The 25,976-nt window shown below is 34.9% G+C and overlaps 2 protein-coding genes across 2 annotated transcripts; one reads left to right on the top strand and one right to left on the bottom strand.

The window, feature by feature from the left end:
* Window positions 1-11,613: 11,613 nt before the first annotated feature.
* On the top strand, window positions 11,614-12,186 carry LOC131023015 (zinc transporter 1-like). The gene has a single exon (XM_057952552.1). The coding sequence runs from the start codon at window positions 11,614-11,616 to the stop codon at window positions 12,184-12,186; it is 573 nt and encodes a 190-aa protein (XP_057808535.1).
* A 2,738-nt stretch (window positions 12,187-14,924) lies between these two features.
* On the bottom strand, window positions 14,925-17,582 carry LOC131022771 (PAN domain-containing protein At5g03700-like). Its single transcript, XM_057952291.1, has 2 exons — window positions 16,791-17,582; window positions 14,925-15,984 (listed from the first exon to the last, which is right to left on the bottom strand). The coding sequence occupies exons 1-2, from the start codon at window positions 17,193-17,195 to the stop codon at window positions 14,983-14,985; spliced, it is 1,407 nt and encodes a 468-aa protein (XP_057808274.1). The 5' UTR covers window positions 17,196-17,582; the 3' UTR covers window positions 14,925-14,982.
* Between the last annotated feature and the right edge of the window lie 8,394 nt (window positions 17,583-25,976).

Raw genomic sequence — 25,976 nt, 5'->3', positions numbered from 1 at the left:
GATTTAACACCAAGTTCACGGGCCAATAATAAAATTTCTAACATGTACGAAAAACATTAATTAGTAAACACACACACACAACCACTGTATATATATATACACACACACACATTTCATGCAAAATTATATGACAAAACCAATAAATAAATAAATAAAATAAATAAAAGTATACATCTATATATATATTGTTGGAAATATGGTTTTGGACCATATCTGAATTTAATTATTTAATTAAATATTCATTATTTAATTGAAATAATTATTGGATGTTAATCTACGTCTCGAGTAGATGAACGTGGTATACTTGAAGTCTCAAAACCGATTTCCGGTGAGTGAGATATTGTATATCAAAGTTTGGGTGTTGAGAAGGGAAATAACACTTGTAATGTGTTGTTGTCCCACATTGGAAAACAAGGGAAGAATACTCTTGTATAAGAATAGCAATGCTCATGGAGCTAATAACTTGTGGGCTTGCTAGTGGGCTTGGATGAAGGCCTTGGCCTCGCGCGCACACACACGCGCGCCGCCGACGATCGATCGGACGGACGGACGACGCCGCCGCCGCTGCCGGACGGGCGGGTACGGGCCAAGGACTTGGACTTGGATCTTGGCAATTGGTGCTTTGGGTGGTGTTTGGGTCCAAACTATATAATTTTTTGGACAAAATACTTTTGGGCTTTTTGGATCGTTAATTCTCGGCCCAATTGTATTTATTTTCCAGCCCAACAGAAGCCCATCCGTTCAGCCCAAGCCCGCCCAAGTTTTGAAGTTTTGAAGAGCTGCTGCAGTTTTCGAAACTGCTCATGCAGAATGAATTCTGAATTCAAAATGTTGTAACATCCAGACAGTTACATGGTGGATTAATTTCCCATTATGCAGCTTTAATTCCCCTCATGGTGAATGGCTTATAAATAGAGGTCTTAGGACATAAGCATGGTAACAACGAAATTCTGCGTTTTGCTCACATACTCTCACTACATACTGCTCTGTCCTCGATTCCATTACGTTCGCCGGAGCTCGCCGGATTGTGGTGCTACATCCGACGAGACGTCGTCGTTTTACCTTTGGGGAAGATTCGCCAACACCGTGAGCACTACCGGGGCGATAATCTTCTTGCGGGAAGAGATTCATCTCGACTCGACGCTTGGTCACGTTTGTTTTACTTCATTGTAATTTCGTTCTAGTTTCTTGTTACTTCTAATTTGTTTATTTTCTTAGTTCAGTTTCTAGTTTCGTTTGTTTCATTTTTGAGTTGTAAAGTTCCTCGATCGTGCATCCCGTTTATAACAATCGCAAGAAGATTATTCGCTGCTGCCGCACGTTCGTGTTTGGACTATAATTTACTCTAAAATTTTCGAAACCTAAATCCTTTGCTTGGAGAAATGGCGTCCATCCCTGCTGCCGGCACCGCCACCAACGGCTCCACCGCCTCTGCCACCATTGGCTCAACCTCCTCCGCCACCATTGGCTCCACCGCCTCCGCTACTGTTGGCTCCACCTCATCCACTTTCATTGGTTCATCCTTTGGCTCAACGGGTGGTTCCACTTCCACCATGGCCCCGTTGCAAACGTCGAGGACGTTGGGTCTTGCCGAGAAACCCTCTATTTTCTCGGGCAAGAACTTCAAGTATTGGCAAGAAAAGATGTTGTTCTACTTCACAACCGTGGGGTTTGCCGGTTTCTTGACGGAGGATGCGCCTCCAACCCCGAGTGAAGGGGAGACGAGCTTCGAGGTTCGTGCCGGGTATGCGAATTGGTGCCAAGGCGACTACTTGTGCCGCAACACCGTTCTCATGTCCTTGGACGAGCGGCTCTACAACGTCTTCAAGGTCCATAAGACCGCGAAGGAGGTGTGGGAGGCACTTGATCTCAAATATCAAGTGGACAAGACGAATACTACAAAGTATGTCGTCGCCAAGTGGTTGGACTACAAGATGGTCGACTCCCGCTCCGTGATGGACCAAGTGGAAGAGTTCCAAACTCTCTCACACGAAGTTCAAGCCGAAGGAATGCCCTTGGCGGATGCGCTACTTGTAGCAATCATCATCGAGAAGTTGCCACCAAGTTGGAGGAGCTTTCAAAACCTTTTGAAGCATGAGCGCTCGGAGATGTCCGTGGCGAACTTGGTGTCAAAGCTTCAAATGGAGGATCACGTGAGGAGTCGTGATCAAAAGGGCAAAGCGCCGATGGATGCAAAGGCCAATCTCACCGAGAAAGGCGGTCCTTCCAACAAGCGTGGTCGCCCTAATCCCAACAACAAGGGCAAAGGGAAGCAAGGTGGAGGACAACCATCAAAGTTCGATGGAGTGTGTTTCAATTGTGACAAGCATGGTCACATGGCTAAGGATTGCCGCAAGCCAAAGCGGAAGAAGGCAAAGAACAACGTCAACAACGTCGAGAAGGACTTTGGTGATTGGGACCAAGATGACTTTGCGGCGATGATTTCCGAGGTGAATCATGTTGATAGCCCAAATGCTTGGTTCGTGGATACCGGCGCTACCGTCCACATTTGCATCAATCGTGAGTTGTTCCACAACTACAAAGAAGTGGAAAACAAGACGATCATGGAGGCTAGCGAGCGGACTTCTCAAGTCCTTGGCATGGGAGATGTGGTTCTTCAACTTACTTCGGGCGTGGAGATCACCTTGAAGGATGTGCTACATGTTCCCACTGTCCGAAAGAATTTAATTTCGGGCATTAAGCTCACTAAGAAAGACTTTGAACTGTTTTTCAAAGCTGATTATGTTGTAATTCGCAAGTGGGGAAAGTTCCTTGGGAAAGGCTATGCCTCCGAAGGGCTTTTCAAACTTGGTGTGAGAGCTTGTAAGCCTGCCAAGACAACTATCAATAAGAAAGAATCTACTTCTTCTGCTTACTTGATTGAGTGTTCCGATTTATGGCATTGTAGACTTGGACATGTTAATCTAAATGCTATAAAAAGATTAGTAAAAATGAATTTACTAAAAATTGATGAATATAACTCACAAGAGAAGTGTGAAGTTTGTGTTGAAGCCAAAATGGCTAAGTTGCCGTTTAAATCGGTTGAAAGGAGCACTAAACCATTAGAACTAATTCACACCGACGTTTGTGATTTAAAGTTCGTGCAAACTAGAGGCGGTAAGAAGTACTTTATCACCTTTATAGACGATTGCACAAGGTATTGTTACCTTTACTTATTGAAAAGTAAAGATGAGGCGATTGAAGCTTTTAAGAACTTCAAAAAAGAAGCCGAGAATCAACTTGGATGTCGAATTAAGATGGTTCGAAGTGATAGAGGTGGAGAATATGTAGCTCCGTTTGCTGAATTATGCAATGAAAGTGGTATAATCCATCAAACGACGGCTCCTTATTCACCACAATCTAATGGCGTTGCTGAACGCAAGAATCGAACTCTTAAGGAGATGATGAATGCCTTGTTGATTAGTTCAGGATTACCCCAAAACATGTGGGGGGAAGCTGTCTTAACGGCTAACTATATCTTGAACAAAATTCCACTCAAAGGGAAAGATGTAACTCCCTATGAGCTATGGAAAGGAAGGAAACCTTCGTATAAATACCTCAAAGTGTGGGGGTGTTTAGCTAAGGTAGAAGTGCCTTTACCAAAGCAAGTTACAATTGGACCTAAAACGGTGGATTGTACTTTCATTGGTTATGCACTTAATAGCAGTGCCTATCGCTTCATAGTGCACAAATCAGAGATACCCGACATACATGTTGGGACAACGATAGAATCAAGGAATGCTATATTCTTTGAAAATATCTATCCCAATAAGGATAAAGGTGTGTCTAACTCAAACAATAGAGTTGAGAGTGAAGCTACGAGTTCTAAACCTCTAGACGTAGCTAGTAGTTCTACACAAGTAGATGATGCCACGAGTTCTAATCCTGTACCACCTAATAGGAAAAGACCAAGGTCTAAACCTGTGGATGTAGAACCAAGACGTGGGGAATGGGTTAGAAAAGCTAAGGTTTATGGACCGAATTATGTTGTCTTAATGTTAGACGGCGAACCGGTGACGATCAAAGTTATCCGGCTCTGATGCAGCTCTATGGAAAGAAGCCATAGATATTGAAATTGATTCCATTATGCAGAATCATACTTGGGTGTTAGTGGATCTACCACCTGGAAGTAAAGCTTTAGGATGCAAATGGATCCTAAAGAAGAAGTACAAATCTGATGGTACTATAGATAAGTACAAAGCCCGACTTATCGTTCAAGGTTTCAGGCAGAAAGAAGGGTATGATTTCTTTGATACCTATTCGCCTGTGACTAGGTTGACATCTATTAGGATGCTTCTCGCCATTGCTGCTTTGCACAATCTCGAGATTCACCAAATGGATGTGAAAACTGCATTCTTGTACGGCGAGTTGGAAGATGAAATATATATGAAGCAACCTGAAGGGTTTGTAGTACCTGGGCAAGAGCACAAAGTATGCAAACTCCAACGGTCTTTATATGGATTGAAGCAAGCACCGCTTCAATGGCATTTGAAATTTGACGGCGTAATGTTGTCAAATGGGTTTAAAATCAATGAGTGTGACAAGTGTGTCTACATTAAGAATTCTAATAACGGCTATGTTATTGTTTGTCTTTATGTAGATGACATGCTCATCATGGGGAGTAATTCCCGAGTGATTCAAGAAACGAAAAATATGCTAAGTAAAAACTTTAGCATGAAAGATATGGGCTTAGCTGATGTAATTCTTGGAATTAAAATTCTAAGAAAGCCTGATGGTATTGCTATAACACAATCTCACTATGTTGAGAAAGTGTTAAAGAAGTTCAATGCTTTTGACAAGCCAATAGCTAGGACTCCATGGAAACCTAGTGTACATTTGAATGTACATAAGGGAGAACCTGTTGATGCGATAGAATATGCTAAGATTATTGGGAGCTTGATGTATCTAACAAACTGCACTCGTCCCGATATAGCATGCTCGGTCAACAAGTTGAGCAGCTTTACAGCCAATCCTAGTAATGAAGATTGGAAAGCTCTTGAAAGGGTCTTGAGATATTTGAAATATACTCAGAACTATGCAATTCATTATACTAGGGAGCCCCCTGTACTTGAAGGGTACTGTGATGCAAATTGGATATCTGATGCCAAAGACTCGTTCTCAACGAGCGGTTATGTATTCACTGTGGGGGGTGGTGTTGTGTCTTGGAAATCCAAGAAGCAAACTTGTATTGCTAGATCGACCATGGAATCCGAATTCATAGCTTTGGATAAAGCTGGTGAAGAAGCCGAGTGGCTTAGAAATTTCCTCGAGGATATTCCATGTTGGTCGAAACCTGTGTCGTCCGTAATAATTCATTGTGATAGTCAAGCTGCTATCGGACGAGCACAAAATAATTTGTATAACGGTAAGTCGAGACATATTCGTCGACGACATAATACCGTGAGACATTTGATCACGAGTGGTGTTATCACAATTGATTATATAAGATCAATTGATAATATAGCCGATCCGTTGACTAAAAGTATCCATCGAGATCAAATGTATAGACTGTTAGGGGGAATGGGTTTGAAATCTACATCTTAAAGATGATCATAGTGGATACCCAACCATGATGACTGGAGGATCCCAAGAACTTGGTTCAATGGGACAACTAAGCTATGAGAATCTGTGTGTTGAACACTCGAGTTACCTATTCCTTGTAGAACAGTGAGTGTTCGAGAACCTGCATGTGGTGAGATTAAGTCTTTGACTTTTAATAACTCTAGAATTTCTCAATGAGGACAAGTATAGCAGGATACTTGAGTTAAGAGTTACCTATATAAGTGTGAAGAGTGGCCGCTTCGATTGAAACACTTATGAATCCAAAGGGGTGTTCCAATGCCTGTAATGGACACAAACGTAAGAACGAATGAGGATTGAAACAATATTGTGTCAATATTATTGACTTAGTATACACCGAGGAGGACTAGTTCAAGGAACCATATCCACTAGGCCGTCGGTATACTCGATAAGATTGACTATGGTAGGTTCAAAGCCACAAGCTACCTTTCCAAATGCAATGTTGTTTCTTAAGAGGACTGAGCTAAGTGTCTGCATACATCTGCATACGGCTTTCTCACTCATGTGGGGGATTGTTGGAAATATGGTTTTGGACCATATCTGAATTTAATTATTTAATTAAATATTCATTATTTAATTGAAATAATTATTGGATGTTAATCTACTTCTCGAGTAGATGAACGTGGTATACTTGAAGTCTCAAAACCGATTTCCGGTGAGTGAGATATTGTATATCAAAGTTTGGGTGTTGAGAAGGGAAATAACACTTGTAATGTGTTGTTGTCCCACATTGGAAAACAAGGGAAGAATACTCTTGTATAAGAATAGCAATGCTCATGGAGCTAATAACTTGTGGGCTTGCTAGTGGGCTTGGATGAAGGCCTTGGCCTCGCGCGCACACACACACGCGCGCCGCCGACGATCGGACGGACGACGCCGCCGCCGCCGGACGGGCGGGTCGGGTACGGGCCGCGGCCAAGGACTTGGATCTTGGCAATTGGTGCTTTGGGTGGTGTTTGGGTCCAAACTATATAATTTTTTGGACAAAATACTTTTGGGCTTTTTGGATCGTTAATTCTCGGCCCAATTGTATTTATTTTCCAGCCCAACAGAAGCCCATCCGTTCAGCCCAAGCCCGCCCAAGTTTTGAAGTTTTGAAGAGCTGCTGCAGTTTTCGAAACTGCTCATGCAGAATGAATTCTGAATTCAAAATGTTGTAACATCCAGACAGTTACATGGTGGATTAATTTCCCATTATGCAGCTTTAATTCCCCTCATGGTGAATGGCTTATAAATAGAGGTCTTAGGACATAAGCATGGTAACAACGAAATTCTGCGTTTTGCTCACATACTCTCACTACATACTGCTCTGTCCTCGATTCCATTACGTTCGCCGGAGCTCGCCGGATTGTGGTGCTACATCCGACGAGACGTCGTCGTTTTACCTTTGGGGAAGATTCGCCAACACCGTGAGCACTACCGGGGCGATAATCTTCTTGCGGGAAGAGATTCATCTCGACTCGACGCTTGGTCACGTTTGTTTTACTTCATTGTAATTTCGTTCTAGTTTCTTGTTACTTCTAATTTGTTTATTTTCTTAGTTCAGTTTCTAGTTTCGTTTTTGAGTTGTAAAGTTCCTCGATCGTGCATCCCGTTTGTAACATATATATACTTCATCCGTCCACAAAAAATTAGGGGTGTGCATTCGGTTATATGGTTCGGTTTTTGCTAAAACCAAACCAAATCATATTTTTGTTTGATTTGAAAAAAAAAAAGAACCGAACCAAATTAACCAAAATTTTTATAATTAAAACCGAACCGAAAAACCGAATTAATCATAAGAAACCGAACAAAACCGAAAATTTAAAAAAAAAACTGAAAATTCCAAAAAAAATCGAAAAAAAAACTATAAAAATTTTAAAAAATAGTAGAAGTTAGATATTATAAAATTATAGTTAAAATATTATATATATATATATATATATATATATAATTCGATTTTTCTGTTTAAAAAAATCTGAACCGAATCAAACCGAAAAATCGAAATTTTATGAAAAAAAAAAATCAAACCGAATAACTGAAAAGAACGAACCATATTTCAAAATTTCGGTTTGAATCGGTTCGGTTATTCGGTTTCGGAGTTTTTGCTCACCCTACAAAAAATAGTCTTAAAATGAGACATCATGGATTTTAGTAAAATTAGTTGAGTGTCTTATAAGTGGAGAGAAGGAGTTTCACTTAAAAAGTAGTGTTAATTAATAATGATTTTTTTTTTTTTTGATAAATTACACTAGTAAAATAAAGAAATAAATAGGCCGCACAACGGTACGGTGGACTCGACCCTGGGACCTCAGGCCTTGGACATTAACCACATACCGCTAAACCAGCACACACACACTGTTAATAATGATAATTAATTGTATTGTTAGTGGAGAAAGGGCTGATCATGTGATAAAAAAATTCTAAAAAAGAAAATGTACTAATTTTTGTGGACGTTCCAAAATGATAAAAATGAACTATTTTTTTGGACGGATGGAGTATAATATTGTGTGCAAAGTTATATAAATGAATTATATATAAAACACAACAAACTATATATCTAATAATTAATTAACTTCGAACAAATTTTTAGGGTTTATTTCCGTGAGTTTTTATGAATATGAACGGCTGAGATCTTCGCTGGCATATGATATATATGTGACTATTCCCCAATAAAATTGGAGATTGAAGAGACATTTTGTAAAAAAAAAAAAGGAGAAGCAATTAGCAAACAACATTTATCTTGCTGTTTTTTTTTTATGTCTTTTTTTATAAAGCGATCATGTGGTTGATAATTCTCTAACTATTTAAAAAAATGGTGAACTATTTTAATTTTATAATTGAAAATTTGAAAAGGATATATATATATATATATATATATATATATATATATATCGACATTTTATACGTTAAAAATTGAGTAATTAATAGTAGGGTTAAAGTGCAGATCCACCCTAAAGTAGAGGTCCCTATAGCGCTTAGCCCCCATTCTTGACCTTGCCGCAAACACCCCCCTATAGTCCAAGAAAAGGGTGCAATTAAACCCAGACCTCTAACACCGTTAACGTCCGTTAAACGTTTGGGTTTAATTGCACCATCTACTTCAGGGGTGGATCTGCACTTTAAGTTCTTCGTTTTTTCTTTTTTTTCTTTTTTAATTTCGGCAATCCACCTCCGGCATCAGCTTAGCCGCCCTTGTACTCATCGGATCCGACTTGCACCATGTCAGCTCACACGCCCCCAATCTCTTGGTTGTCGACTGTCGACCATGCAGCAGTGCCACCAGCTTTTTCACTGTCCCGCACAGTAGCATCTCCTCCAATACCTTAACTTATTTAGTGCTTGATTATTATATGTTTACTTATTTTGAATTTTTATAATATTTTTTTTTATAGATTATGGTTTAATTATTTATTTTTGAATAATTGGTAAAACTCTAAACGATAATTATGATTTTATTTTTGGTTAATTCAATATTTATAAATTTATTTTAAAAGAGAAAAAATAATGGATCCGGGTCAGGACTCGAAACCCTGTGAATCTTATGGATCTGGACCTAGATCTCATTTTTTTAATCCAATAAATCTGGATCGAATCCGGACCTAAGTAAAAAAATACAGATCTGGATCTGAACCAAATAGGATTCGGTCCTAGACCTGCTTGCGCTGCCGCATGTCAACGATCAAGAAATTGGGCATGTGCGAGCTGACAAGGTGCAAGTCGGAGTCGAAGTACGGGGGTGGCTAAGCTGATACCGGAGGTGGGTTGCCGAAATTGAAAAAAAAAAGAAAAAAGTTAAGGTGCAGATCCACTCCTGAAGTAGAGGGTGCAATTAAACCCAAACGTTTAACGGACGTTAACGGCGTTAGAGGTCTGGGTTTAATTGCACCATTTTCTTGAACTATGAGGGGGTGTTTGCACCAAGATCGAGAATGAGGGGATAAACGCTATAGAGGTCTCTACTTCAAGGATGGATCTGCACCTTAACCCATAATAGTATGTAAGGAATAAGGATATGACTTATACCAAACTATATGTGAATATGTTAAAACTTTCCAGTGAGTCTAGATGTCTTTATTTGAAGTCATTTCGACAACAAACAAATAGATTAACTATGAATTCCCTATTTTCATGCTTTTCGGAATATTTTGAATCATGACCATTTTTGACTATAAGCAGTCATGATCCACAAATAATAGGTAGTACATTACATATACCGGCTGCATAAATGAAGCTCATCAAATCCAATCACAAATAATCTTAATTCTGACTAAGAATTTTTATTTATTTTTAATATCGCTGCAATAAAAGGTTCTAGTATGACATAAATTTTGAAGAATTGTCACCATTTTATTAAATAAAATTGTGTCATCTTGTAATTAATGGGCATAAAATATAGTGATATTTGAGGGTGGATCAATTTTTTATAAATAATTAAAATTTATTTATATTTTTTGATGAGTCTAGAATTAATGGATTAAATAAAACAGTAAATAACATTAAGATATACGTGGTTCGATCATGAAGATCTACGTCCACGGGGTTATCGATTTTTCCATTATGTATCGTGAGAAGTTTACATTTTACATTGAGAAAGTGAAAAGAGAGTCTCTCCTCTAATAACCAAACTCCTATTTATAAGCATAACAATAAACCTAAGGCCTTTGGGCCCATCTGACCATAAAGCCCATTAGCCAAAGCAATCAGGCCCAATCCCCGTTATATATTGATATGTATTTTGGAGTCGACCTGTTAGAGCTAGCGTGTGTCATAGCTGAAGGTAGAGCTGAGTTCTACCAAGGCGAGAGCCAGGTCATCGACTCATCCCTGTCAAGTCATTGTTGCATCAAATATTAAAAATAATCATAATAGTAGTAATAATAAGAATAAATAAAAATATTTCAGCCATGTTATTCACAGCGCTGGTGCATATTTTACTCCTCATCATTTTTATATATTAAAAGTATATATATAGACGTCGCTACAAGACAATTTTTTATAGTGTATTTAATAAATTTGCACAAATTATGCCATTTCTGCTCACCAATAATTGTCCCTACAGTAAATTATGTTCTCAATTTTTAATACCAGCATCGTCCATATATAATTCAATAGTTTGCAAGTTAAAGGTTTTTATAATTGAAATATAAATTACTTACGATCTGAACTGAACTAATTCTATCAGAACCACCAAATATATATAACACTCATATCAAATATTCTAATCCTTTTGTAATGAGAATTATTGGACATGTCTACGCAATAAGGAAATGGGTATAAATTTTATTGGCATTTTAATAGAGGCTACAAGCATGAAATAGTATTATTATTAATATTTTTACTAGTTTAATAAATTAGAAGCTATAAGGAGTAAACTTTGGGCTATGAATAGAATCACCCTAAGGAAATAGTTAATATTTGCTTTTCTTCAGGGAAGAGATAATTTCCTTATGGGCCAAAAAATGTTTACATAATATCGTAAATATTATTGTGAAAAATATCTTATCTACAATATATTAAAAGTATTAAAGGGTGACTCTCATAGTCCCCATTTTATTTCTTATAGTTCCTTATTTAAAAAAAGGGTTAATGGCGTGTAAATTACCAAACTATTTCCAAATTCTGGTCTAAATACTGAAATTCAAAGTGTATCATACAAATTCCTACACTATTGATTTGATCTGATTTAGGTACTCCGGCCAATTTCCGGCAAGGGTATTTTTGGTATTTGCGCTGGAACCATGTTGGCGTCCATGTGGCATCCGACTGGATCCCAGCACACCAAGTCCAGGCAAATTAATGTTGCGCTGGCAAATTAATGTCGACTGGATCCCCTTTCTTCTTCAACATCACACACACTCACACACAACACCCCCTCCCTCTCCCTTCTCATCCAGCGGCAGTAGCTGACGCCGACCGTCGGCCACTGCCGAATCTCCCTCTGACCCCCATCTTCGACTCAACAAAACACGCACACACAAAAACACACTCACGACACACAAAACACCACAACGAGAGGAACTTTCAGATGTATACTGAAATCAAATTACTGATATGGAAGATATATTGGACTCTACACTCTTACCCCACTTCAGATCACTCTGCGCCATGGCCACTGCTCACAAAATAATCTTCCTCATGGCTGTCTCAGCCGCTGCCTCAGCGGCCGCAGACGACTGCATGAGCTACGACACCGAAGCCGAGGAAGGCAACAAGAGCGAAGCCCTAAAGCTGAAACTGGTAGCAATTGCTTCGATCCTCACCACGGGCATCAACTTCCCGCTCCTCGGCCGGAAGTTGTTCGTTCTCTGCCCCGAAAATGACATATTCCTGATGGTCAAGGCCTTCGCCAGCGGCGTCGTGCTGGCGACGGGATTCGTCCACATTCTCCTCGACGCATTCCGCAGTCTGACATCCTCTTGCATCAGCCACACCCCATGGGCCAAATTCCCCTTCTCGGGATTCATCGCCATGGCAACCGCCGTCACCAAGGAAAGAAGCAGCACTTCGTGGGCTGGCAACTTCGCCCAGATCAGAGAGTTGCAAGACTCCGGGCAGTGGTGGCTGGCAGGTGTTGGGTGCGATTCTGTAGAGAGGGAGAGTCTCGAGCGGACTCTGTTCATATGAGGGTCCCGCGCTTGGGGTTGAGTCAGGGAGTGAGTTGGTGGCAGCGGTTCACCGCTGCTACAGTCCCCGGAGAAGAGAGCCGAGAAGGAAGAGGCGACAGGGAGGGAAGCCAACGCCGTCCGGCCTCACCGGAGATTGAGGGGCGCGGCGATTGGTTGAGGAAGGAGACATCTGAGAGGTGTGCCGTGTGCGTGAGTGTTGAAGGAATAGAGAGAGAGAGAAAGTAATGGAGGTAGGGGTTAGGTCAAATTAAGTAAAAAAGTGTGGTCAAATTAAAACGTGTGGGAAAATTAAATAAAAAACAATGACATTTTTAATTAATAAAACGACTGTGTTTAGAATCAGGCTCGGTGTATCCACATAGGACTTCCAGTTGTCCATGTCATCAGGCTCGGTGTATCCACATAGGACTTCCAGTTGTCCATGTCATCAATTTTTCGCCGAAAAATTTGCGGAGTACCTAAATCAGATCAAATCAATAGTGTAGGAATTTGTATGATACACTTTGAATTTCAGTATTTAGACCAGAATTTGGAAATAGTTTGGTAATTTACACGCCATTAACCCTTATTATTAGAAATTTATTATGTTAGCTTATACTTCATAGCTCAAATTAAATTAAATTTATAATAAATTAACAATTTTATTTAAGTAAATCTGAAAGAACAAACATGCATAATCCTTCATCGTAATTGGAAAATATTTATAGCCCCTATCATATAAAAAAAAACATGTTATGGAGATATAAACCATGCAAAAAAAGTGTATAGCCCCCAACACAAATTTCCAAAACCACATGAAAAAAACCACCGATTAATTATGAGATTGGCGCGAAGAAGGCATACGCGCTCTCTGCTGCAAAGAATCCTAACTTAAAAAGTAATGGTAATTCTTGTTCTTGCCGATGTTTTTCCGATTTTTTTTTTGTTTAATTTGAAGCATGCTATTTTTGTGCTTAATTGGAATGCATTAGAGGTGGTATTTGATTTCGGCACGCTAATAGAGAAGCTAATCGGGTTGTGCTCATAGTCTAACGAGCTCGTCCTGTCTCATAGGCATTGTACGTCGTGATATGAATAAGAGTGATGTTTTTCCTTTAAAAAAAATCGTATTTTTAGGAATCAAGTTGGCAAATTGTCAGTAGTTAGGATATTTTTAGTACACAAAATCTCCTATACACCCGGATGTACCGTACACCCGAATTGACCCGTACCCAAATCTTGACCCACATGCTAATCCAAACTCGCATCCTGACCCAAATCGTGTAAATGATACTATTCAGTCATACAAATGACACTGCTTATAATTTACACTATTCAATTATATAAATGACACTGTAACATTTTAAAATGTTATAGTGTCATTTTCAATCATATAGTGTTATTTAAAATATTATAGGGTCATTTACAATCTTATAGTGTCAATTATAGGAAGTATCATTATATTTCTTAATAGTGTCAATTATACACAGAGTCATTTACAATGTTATAGTGTCATTTATACGCAATGTCATTTGTATAATTACACGATTTGAGTCAGAATGCGGGTTTGGATCAGAATGCGGGCCTGAATTTGGGTAAGGGTCAACTCGGGTGTTGGGTACACCTGGGTGTACCCAAGACCACCTCTTTTTGGTATGAATTTCTGGTTTCCATTCTTCTATGATTTAGTTTTTATGACCCTGATTGAATTGAGTGAATTGAGTGGACGAAGGTTTATATCGGTAACTTTTCTCATCGTCGCAAAGAAGAATCACTGTTAACTTTTAAGCCAAAATTCTTCGTAGCGGGAAACGTGAACGCCCTCTTCACACTAATCTCAGAATTAATCTGTAATTGTTCTCAAAATTTTGAGTTGTGGACTATATAATTCTTTACAAATTTTATATCTGCATAAATGTATTTCTTTATCATATTATGATAGAGAGTTATAAATATTTTCATATTACGATTGAGAGTTATAAATATTTTCATATTACGATTGAGAGTTATACATATTTATTTTTCACATTTATTTAAATGAAATTGTTAATTTATAACAAAGTTAATTTAATTTGAAGCAATAAATATAGGATAAAATTATAAATTTTTTATTATTATTTTTAATAAAAGACTATAAAGAATAAAATATGGGCAACGAATAGATCAATCACCCAACATTAAATTATTTTGTGCAGTTTCTAGACCATTAAAAATGAACGTTAAATCCGATTACTGAAAACTAAATGCGCTGGGCCCAAAAGGTGAATGCGAATTCTCTGCATTTTTTGGTCCAAACTGCAAAAAGAAAGCCCATTTGTACATTTATAATGGCCCACTTTTATTTTAGATCCAATAACCATAAACTATTCAATTAAAGCCCAAAAGGTACTGAAATTGAAATTTTAATAAAATGAAAATTCTAAATTTATTTAATTTGACTAATGTAGGCTGCAAATCATTAGCATGGCTTTTAAAAAAATCAATCAATTTTAGGATTTTTTTCGACGAAGAAAAAAAAGGCCGCCGCCAGTTATATAGGTATATTTCTTGTTATCATAAACATAAGAATACGATTGATTCTTAATTTCTTATAAAGCTCGAACTCATACATTTAGATAACAAATTCAAATAACCTCAAGTTCATTGCACATGTAGACTTGTTTTCGTTTACCAAAACTATCACAATTCACAAATAAATAATAATTGAAAAAATGAAACTCTCCATCATCCCCACTATCTTTTTTCTCTCTCTCTCTCTCTCTCTCTCTCTCTCTCTCTCTTTTTTTTTTTTTCAAAAATCATAAATTGTGATAAACTAACTTGCTTGCTCTCTAACCGCCAAATTCCTTTTCCTCTTCCCAAAAAAATAATATCCAACGCCACCCAAAACAATCAAAATAACAAACACATCAACCACTACCACCACAATTATCACCCATTTTTTCAACCCAAAATTCTTACCATGATCATCGTTCACCCCTTTCCTCACCTTAACCATATATGCAACTCTATAATTCCCTCTCTCAATTGTCTTAATCCCTCTTGCAATTTCATACAAGAAACACCTCCCTAAACTCCCAATTCCATCTTCTTCTTCCCCGGTCTCCTCCTCGACATACTGAGCGGCCACACACGTGCAGTCTTCATTGCAAAAACGCGAGCACTCCTTCTTTCCAACCCCATCCTTATAAGAATCGCTTGTGAGCACGCTCACAACGCCCTGCAGCTCGACCATCTCCGAGTGTCCTCCTCCACACACCCTCGCCTCGTTGCAGGCGCCGGCGGTGAGACGGACGCACGAGCACGAGCCCGACGGCATGCAGATGCCGTAAGGTCCGCATGGTAAGGGGAGATCACAAGTGAAGTTGAGCGCTTGGTAGGAAGCCTCGAATTTCCCCCTCTCCTCCGAGTAATGGTACATTCTTAAATTCCCCGTGTTGTTTTCTAGAGAAAGAAACCTTAAAGGATCCAAAGACGTTGCAATCGATTTGATCTGATCGTATCTATGCTTCCCGTTGAATATTTCGAGACCGTAAGAGGACACCTCCACGAATGTGATGTTTCTTCCACCAATAGGCTTATATTCCCAATAAGAATACTTGGATTTCCCATAATTCAAAAATAACTCAATCTTGTCATCCTTAATTTCCATAGAGTAAAAGAAGGTTGAATTTGGAGGGAAAGAGGTTAATCTTGTCTTAGAACTTAATCTCTGCCCCCAAACCATAATATCAGTGGGGAAATTGAAACTCTGCCATTTAATCAATCCCATCTCATCAACAAGAACCAAATTCCCAGTTCTCAACAAACTCAATCTCTGCACTAACACAATATTAAACACCCAAAAAAATCAAGGGTTATTCTTCAAAAATAGCCCGAACTTTAACCATACTATGTTATTACAAATATAATACTCCTTCGGTCCCACGTATAATGGCTTATTACTGTTCAACACGATTATTAGAAGAGTGATTAAAGGACAAAAGTGACAGAAAGTGGTGGAGCCACAATTTTTTGTGAAAGAATTTTTTTTTAACATAGCATTATCAATGGGACAGACGAAAAATGAAAGTAAGCTATTATGAATAGGATGAAGAGATTATGTATTACTCACAATTGTTCAATTTATAGCTAAAGTCAAATTTTCAACCAACAGAAATCAATCATTCAACTATTTTTATTTTTATTTTTGACTTGGGCTCGAATCTAAGAAACAGAAATAACTATAGACTATATTTGTAACCCGGGGTAGGCATAATAAGATGTGGGGGGTTGGTTTTAAGCCCCCATAAAGATTTTTTCACTTCTTATAAAATTATTAATTAATTTGTATATAATATTATAAAATTATTAATTTTTTATGTGAAACTTTATTCAAAAGCTCTTATCATCAATCTGAATTATAGAAAAATTGTCTTCCTAAAATCTCGAATTCAAAATTAAAAAATCACAACATTATCAAGGATTTTTTTTCTGCGACCGCCCTTGTAATAATTGTATGTTTGGGCTGAAAATCTATTGATACGGTCAAAGTTGGAAGTATTTTTTAAGAATAATAGAAAAATCAAAGACGAAGTTGCAAACAAAATGATAATCAAGAAATTACACAACATAAAGATTTACCTTAACACCTTGTTTGGACGTCCCACTTTTCCAACCAACTCTCTCATTTTTGGCCTTCAATCTCAAATCCCCCAAATCAGTGAGTTGAAGAACACATTTCTCATCGACGTAGAATCTGGAGAAATGGGCTGAGCTCCACACTCTCACTTCGCCCAGAAACACATCTAAAGAGCAACAATACTTGTTCGTCTCTCCTTCTTCAATGGCTTCCACGCTAATCGCCGCCCTAAAATTCGGCGGATTGTGATCGGTTTTGATCAGAAAAGCTCGCCCCACAAACCCTCTCGCGTAATCGGTCGGAACCGCGAGAGTGACTTGATAGCCGGTGGTGATGTCGGATTCAGACACAGATTCATCGGTTACGAGGTTTATGGTGATGAGCAGAGCTAACACATGGATTTTCATGACAATGTCTCAGATTTGTTTTTTTTTTTTGAGGGACAAAAAAAGCTAATTAAGGTTGAAGAAGGTGCTCCATGGAAAGTAGTAGTAGTATAAATTATAAAATATAACTGCTCCTTTAAAAGCTTCTATCTGCCTTAATTTAATTGTATGAATGCTTTATTTATGGATTTACACTCTGTAGTGACACAGTGATGTCCCTACTAATTAGTGTTGGAGAGTTTTTGTTTTCATGTTTTCTACGCATAAATCCTTTTTTTCTTCCGTGGTTCATTGTAATTTATGCATATTCAGAGTAAATGTTCACGTTCGTTGAGTTGAGTCTGTAATAAATAGAGTTTAAATGGCATGCTTTGAATATATTGAAATAATGTTGTATTTGATCCCCATCTCATGTCCGTTAGGGCATGCATCTTTTGTGTTTTCCTTTTTTTCTCTTCCGTGTGTCGTGGTTCGTCGTAATTTTGTGCATACTTAAAGTAAATGTTCGTGTTAGTTGAGTCGTAATAAATAGAGTTCAGATGGTACGCTTTGAATGTATTGAGAAGTTGTTGTATTCTATTCCACCTTATGTCCATTGGAGCATATTTCGTGTTTTCTAAAGTCAAAATCCTTCTTTAAATCGTGTGTCGTGATTCGCCTTGTGGTATTTAGAGTAAATGAACATAGTTAGTTGAATCCTAATTGATAGATCATTCATATGATATGCTTTTGAGATATCTTTATTTTGAGTATATTTTAAATAGATTGAAATAATGTCGTATTTTTATTTTGAATAGACTGAAATGATATCCGATGGGGTAGTAAGATTTTTGTATACTTATTTTTGAAATTTATAGATTTGGTTAATTGACAAAATGAGTGCTGTTTTAGGTGGGGGGCATGCGAATTAGTGAATGGGTGGCCCCTTAAAATCAGGATATTGGATGCCACGTGGGATGCTATGATGCTTGTCTGGCGTAATGATGACGTGGATTATTGTTAATTTGTGATATATATAAATATATAATGATAGATAATTACATTCAACAATTTTGAGAACGGGCCTTGTATTTTCACGAGAATATGAATATAGTACATTTTAAAAATGAGTGGAATTATGGGCCAAAAAGTATTGGGCACTCCGATTGAAGACTACCACACTTGTAAAGTTGCAATGATTCGAGGGTCCAATTTAAATCATGTTGTAAACTTAGATAATAAAATAAAAATTATAAAAGAAGAGTTTTTTTACCTCCAATTTTTCTCTCTCCTCATAATTTTTCCCTACAAATTTTTTATCTTTTTTTTCTTTTCTTTATTTTAGTTATTTTTGAAAAATTATTAATTTCGATTCATGAAAAAAATATTCAATATGAATACTAAATTAAAGATTATGAAAAGATCTTTAATTTGACGTAAAAATTATAAAATTAAATTCAAAATAAACAAGTTATGATCGTTTAAAGTGTCAAAATTAATTTTTGTTCACTCTAATGTAGAACATTGTACTTTTTTTTCATTTTGTTTCCGTTTATTGGTGAAAAAATACGTAGTTGTCATTTTTTTCCTTTCAAAAAAATTTTACATTATTTTTTAATTATAATTATTTTAAATTTAAATATTTTTATATTACAGTAGTTTTAATGCAGCTAGGGAGAAGGAAATTTGTATTAATTTTAATATGAATCTATATAAGTATATAAAAGAGGAGTTTTCTCCCTCTATTTTTTCCCACCATTTTTTCTCTTTCTTCTCTCATCAATTTTTTCACTATTTTTATCTCTTTTTCCTTTCATAATTTTATTTCCTTCACATAAACTACAAACATCTCAAATCAAATTTATAGTCTAAAATTAATTTGACACCAAAATCCCACCTTAAACAGTTACCTCATTGCATCATCATTTTTCTAAATCAATAACGATGAAATTGGAAACTTGGACGGATAGGCTCTCTATCTTCTTAGGAAAGAGTGATACAAGTTTTTTAAAAAAATTGTTGAATGTATTAGAAATAATTAAAAATAGTGAAAATGTGAATAGTAAAGGTAAATGAAGTATTTATAATTTATAAGCGGCGTGCGTATTGTCTAAAAATAAGGAGAAAATTTTTTGGTGGACGTTTCAAAAAGAAAAAATTGAAAGTTTTTTCATGAACGAATGAAGCATAAGGGTGCAATTGTAAAATAATTGAACCTTAATAATATAAGGATGGAGTATAATTTTTCATATATATTAGGGTACAATTGTAAAATAATTGAACCTTAATAATATAAAATGGTGTTATGCTAAAGAAAGGAATATAAAATGATGTTTCCCATAATATTTACATCTTTTAGCCCAACCCAAGAGCTAAACAATTGTATATTTGAATGTAAAGTATTAGTGAGCTTTGTTTTTGTGGTGGTGCCCAACCCAACAAGTGATACCTCTCCCTTTCTTCTCTCTCTCCAGCTGCAGCGTCGTAGTCGTCGTCTTTCGTAAAATCTCTATCCGCCGCTGCAAACCCATTTTCTATCGCAATTACTTTTGCACTTGCTCCCTTATTTATCGTCGGAAACACCAAAATCGACCGCTATTTTGGGGGGTTTCCAATTGGAATTGGACTGACACACAGAATCAATGCATTCATATGAAGTCTGAAGATTATTATTGTGAGTTTTCTAATCCACATTTTAGCAGAACGAATGGCCCGATTCGATGTTTTTTAGTATTAATTCCTTATTTTTTTTCTAGTTTGCAAATAAAAAGTTAGTTATGTATCTTAATATTATAATAAAAATATTATATAGATTTATTTAATTATGTGTACAGATTATTTACTTATTTATATAAACATATTTGTTGTTATATTTTTTTTTATGTTATTCATATTTTTCTTAATATTTAAATTAATTTTGGGCTATTTAAATATGAACTTTTAATAATAATAATAATAATAATAATAATAATAATAATAATAATAATAATAATAATAATAATAATAATAATAATAATAATAATAATAATAATAATAATACAATTTAGAATTTTAAGAGCCAAGAAATGTTATATTAAATTACGGTGATTAATTTTGTTATATTGATGATTTAGTGTTATTTGTTTAATCAATGAGATTTATTTAAATTATTTGCTTTGCAATCTATAAATTTAATAATTATTATACGTATTCAATTAGTATAAAATACTCATTGAATTTAATATTATAATAATTAAGTTGATAACAATGTTATTAATATTTAAATTAACATGATTTTTGTTGTTGCCAATTGATCTAATTCATAAATAATGAAAATTTTACATTATTACATAATTTAAAAGTTTAAAAATAAATAAATATATTGTGACCCGTGCATCGCGCGGGAGGACATACTAGTTCACAATAATTAGTAGGTACGCATAATTTATTGTTTCCTAACCTTCCCATACGTGTGACCGTCCAAATTTGATGGAAAATCATTATTAGTTATTATTGTATATTATTTATAATTATAGTATAGAAAATGATCTTTATATAAATTATTTTTTAATTAATTTATTTGATCAAAATAAATTGATGATACAGATCAAACTATAATAATTTCAACAATTTTCGTCAATTATATGTTAAATATTTGTTGAGAGTTAAAATAGATTGCCTTTTTATATAAACTAGTATGTGCCCGCTCGTGCGATGCACGATCATCATCGAAATTGAACGATAATTTAAATAAATAAATAAAAATGTTAAACATAATATATATATATATATATATATATATATATATATATATATATATATATAGAGAGAGAGAGAGAGAGAGAGAAGGGTTCAACAGAGAAGCTAAATATTGTGGAGAATAGAGAAGTCGTAAAATATAAACGAACAGATCTATAATTTTAATGAACAGATCAATGTACCGCATGAACAACAATTTGCCCCGGGTTCGAATCCTGCTGGTGGCGAGTTTTTCTATATTTTTACTAAATACGTCTGTTCATTACTTATGTTGATCTGTTCGTAAAATATATAGATTTATTCGTTCTCTCGAAAAAGATAATTCTTTGTTGAACTCAACCCTATATATATATAAGTAAATATAAACATAAATGATCTCAATAAAAAATAAATTATTCACAATATAATCTCAATAAAAATATCAATCTGAAAACATTCGAATTTTCAATTATTGAAATAGCAATTAATTGATTTAATTGATAATGTGTATAAATTTATAAATAAATAAATTATGAAATATCAAAAGCAAGTATAGATGATAATGAGTATCATTATGGATCATATAATATTCTAAGATGTACAAAACTATTTATTTACATATAGTATAACTGTAGTTTAATATAGTTTTCGAATGCATATTTATGAGGTCATTTTGTTTATGCTCAAATTTTAAAATAAAGTTACAATGTATACATTTTTTTTTCAATTGGAAAGTGAAAAAATAAAGGGTTTAACATGAGATATGTGTCGTTCATTTTCCAAAATAAAATGTATACAATTTACGTAAATTTAAATAAATGTGCTACTAAAAAATTAAACTCTTCAATTTACTTTTATTTTTTATTTTTAAAGAAAATCGATAATGGTTCTCTAATTACTGATTTTCCAATGAGTAATTTTGAAGCTTAAAAATTCGATTTTTAAGATATACTATATATTAGTTATTTATCTACAAATTTATATTAATATAAAGTTGACCTTTAAAAAAATATTTTTAAGCTAAAGATTTCTAAAATGAACAAATATAAGTTTCATCATTGTAATTGTATTAAACTGATATAATAAAAATATAAATAGTAAAATATAAAAAATACTGATCTATAGTAAAAACATAAAAAATAAAATAAAAAAATATGGAAAAAGGAATGAAAGAACCGTGAATTTTAAAAAATGAGAAATGAGAGAGGAGAGAAGAGAGAGGAGAGAGAAAAAAATTATTTGGTGACTTTAAACTATAATAACTTATTGGTTTTAAATTTATTTTTTATAATTTTTACATCAAATTAAAGATATCGTCATTATCTTTAATTTAACATCCATATTGAATATTTTTTTATAAATTAAAGTTGATGAATTTAAAAGAAAATCAAATTGAATAAATATATTTGAATAGTATTTGAATAGTGTTTTAAAAGAGAGAAGAGAGAGGAGTAATATATTTTGTTGAATTAGTGTGAACGTGTGAAATGAGTTAGTGGTGTTAATAATTTTTTGTAACCTTCATATTAAAAGTATTATCAAAATTGTCATTCAAATCAATTTCAAATTGATTTGAAATCAATTTCTAATTGAAAACTGATGTTTTAATATAGTATAGATTTTTATTTAATGAAATTTCACAAAAAGTTGATGTGAGATTGGAGATTTTAGAAAAATAAGAAAGAAAAAGGTTTAGGTATAATTGACATATAAATTTACTAAAAAGATTGATATATACGCTTACACAATTTGATTTGCTTTGCGTAAACTAATATACTATGTTATATCTTAATAGAATGACAAAAAATGACGTGAGATTCAAATTATATCATTTTATTTAGATTTTCAATTTGTGAAGTCTAATATGAAAAATTGACGTGTAATTTAAAATTTGGTTCGAAGATTACAAAATATATTATTCAATTTAGATTTTAATTTGTAAAGCTTTATGAAAAAAGATTTTGGATTCAAAACTTGTTTAATAAAAATTGCATACGTTTGTTTAGGTTATGAATTAAAAAAAATATCATAAAAATCAATATGAGATTCAAATTGCATCATTTTATTGTTATAAATTGAATTTTATATATATTTTACATATGCTAAAACATAGTAAAGCTAAATGTTGAATTATAGAATTAATAAAAGGGTCAATTGCCCATAAAATACTGAACTTTCATCCATTTCTGGTTTTGCACACAAACTTTGAATTGTGGCGTGATAATTACTAAACTTTTAATTTTATCTGATTTTGCTACTAATCCAAATTCCGGCCAAATACCAAGCTAATATATAATATGGTGTGCCAATTTTGACGTGACGTATTAAATAAAAAAGAACACAAATCAAATAACTCAAATTGTCAATAATTTAATATATCAAATAAAATAATAGTATTTTTTTAGTTGAATTAATTAATTGAATAAATTCAATAATAGTAAGAGGATTCTTCGAATTTAAGTATGTCAGCCAAAGAACATTTTACTTATCAATAACTTAATATATAAAAAAAATTATTTGGCTAAGTAATAAAGTTTATTAAATTTTCATTATCTAAGGATTATTTTTTTATAAACTATATTTATTTATGCTATTTGAATGACTTCTATTTTATATATTGGAGTAATCAGTTGTGTAATAGTGAACTAGAAAAAAAATGATTTAAACTTGAGAATAAAAAAAAATTATTATTTGATTTAATATATTAGTGTTCTTTTTTTAAATAAGAAATTAACAATAAATACGTCTCGTCAAATATTGGCACGCCATATTAGCATGATATTTGACCGGAATTTGGATTAGTAGCAAAATCAGATAAAATCTAAAGTTTAGTAATTTTCACGCTACAGTTCAAAGTTTGTGTGCAAAACTAGAATTAGACGAAAGTTCAGTATTTTATTGGCAATTAACCCTTAATAAAATATAAATAATATAAGAAAATCAAATTTATTAATTCATTATTTTAATATATAGACTCACATTATTCAATAAATTTAATTATTGGCCAAAGTAATATATTAGATAAATTAAATTAATTTTTTAACAAAAATTTTAACCATTTATTTTGCCAACTAAAAGTTAATTGACTAAATTAAATTGATGGTGCAAATATATAAATGATGAGATACTACACATGTATTTATAAAAATTTTAGTCAAGATGAAATTTGATTAAAAATCAATATGGGGTAATAGATGTGACTTGTGAAAAAATGAGAATGAAGAAGAAGGGAGAATTTTCAAAATATTTGAATGTAGAATGCCACATAGGCACCCAAAGGCTTTCATTTGTGAGAGGTTTTGGGTTCAATCCCAAAGACTTGTGAGTAAGGTCGATGAGGCCTTGCTCTAGTGGTAAAGTTGAGGCACCCAAAGACTTTCCTTTATGAGAGGTCTTGGGTTCAATCTCGTCTACGTGCGGTGATGTTGGGTTCAAATAGTTTGGGTGGTGGTGAGATGTTGCATAATTGATTATAGAGTTAATCTATATATTATAGGGTAAAGGTGCAGATTAGTTCCTGAACTCGACCCCCCTAGAGCGTTTAGCCCCCCATACTCGTTCAAGGCGCGTTGACCTCCCTGAACTCCTGAGAAAAAGGTGCAAATAAACCCACGCACTTAACGGTCGATAAACGCCGTTTCTTCATTTTTTATTATTTTTTTCAATCTTCAAGGCTTTGAAACAAACTTAATGAATGTCGCCTTGCTTGAGCTCGTCTTCCAGAAGAAACGCGTTAATCCTCTCAAACGAGATCTTAACCTGGATCAAACAAGTGAGGGCATCAGATTTCAACCTGCCAGACTCAGACATGATCCTGAGAGCAGCCATGACCAAGAACACCGTGCCAGCATCCAGAGGCGCGCTGTTGATGAGCAAGAATTTCTTTGGCCGGTTAGGGTTTCGCTATTGCTGCCGCGAGATTTCGATTGCTTCATATGCAGCCCGATGAGATGGAATTCAGCGAGTTCACGGCGGCCATGGGCGGCGACGAGGTGTTGCAACCTGGGGAGATCTATTTCGAGCTGCCGCTAGCGTGGCAGAACGTGTGCCTGCAAACGGAGGACATGGCTGCTCCGACGAGATAGAGTTCGGCGAGTTTGCGGCGGACATGGGCGGCAACGAGGTGCTACAGTCTGGGGAGATGTATTTCGAGCTGCTGCTGGCGTGGGAGAACGTGCGCCTCCAAGCAGAGGACATGGCGGCATTGGCCTTGAAAGCGAGCGTAGCTCTGGCAAGTAAGGCTAGAGATGATGATCGAATTATAAGTTGCTGCTGCGCTGTTGTTTCCGGTCGAGACGGACTAACCGGCGGCTTTGTTTTGTGATAAGGAGATGTCGCTCCTCGCCGGAGATCACGGCGGCAGAAGGGGTGGAGGGAAGGGCAGAGCTGCTGCCGGCGCAAACAAGTTTGTTTCAAAACCTTGAAGATTGAAAAAAAAATATGAAGAAACGGCACTTATCGGCCGTTAAGTGTGTGGGTTTAGTTGCACCTTTTTCTCAGGAGTTCAGGGAGGTCAACGCGCCTTGACCGAGTATAGGGGGCTAAACGCTCTAGGGGGGTCGAGTTCAGGGACTAATCTGCACCTTTGCCCTATATTATATAAAAAATCAGTTTAACGGCTATTTTTTCTCGCCATAATTTAAAATTTAAAATTATAGTTATTTTAAATTTTTCAGTTATTAAAATATATCTCCACTTACTTATACAAGATATTCGGCAGTTTCTTGTTTTTTTTTTCTCAATTCAAACTTTTCTTTTCTTTTTTCTTCTACCTTTTTCTTTCTTTCTTTTTGAATATTATATAATGTGAGTAATAATAAAATATTCAATATATATCAAATTAAAGATCATAAGATTAGCTTTAATTTGATATATAATAAATTTAAAATAATAAAAATATTAAAATTTAAATTTACAAATTAAACTATTTTCTCTCTCCATTCTCTTATTTCACTTCTTTTTCTTTAATGATCTATTTTCGTTTGAATTATTATATTTTGTTTCCGTTATCCTTCACTTATCAATTATGTAATACGATCTTTTCCTTAATTCTAGGTTCTATGTGGCATATCTAAGAATTGAAGATTTAAAATGCCTGCAATTTTA

Source organism: Salvia miltiorrhiza, chromosome 4, assembly GCF_028751815.1.
Source record: "Salvia miltiorrhiza cultivar Shanhuang (shh) chromosome 4, IMPLAD_Smil_shh, whole genome shotgun sequence".
NCBI lineage: Eukaryota > Viridiplantae > Streptophyta > Magnoliopsida > Lamiales > Lamiaceae > Salvia > Salvia miltiorrhiza.
The sequence above is the reverse complement of the archived record's forward strand: the minus strand, read 5'-3'. Positions and strand labels throughout refer to the sequence as shown.

Excerpts from the sequence above, each read along its gene's own strand:
- LOC131023015 (XM_057952552.1), top strand. The coding sequence starts at position 11,614 with ATGGAAGATATATTGGACTCTACACTCTTACCCCACTTCAGATCACTC.
- LOC131022771 (XM_057952291.1), bottom strand. The coding sequence starts at position 17,195 with ATGAAAATCCATGTGTTAGCTCTGCTCATCACCATAAACCTCGTAACC. Across the intron at positions 15,985-16,790 it reads CGTCCAAACAAGGTGTTAAG|AGATTGAGTTTGTTGAGAAC; the intron begins GTAAATCTTTAT and ends GTGTTAGTGCAG.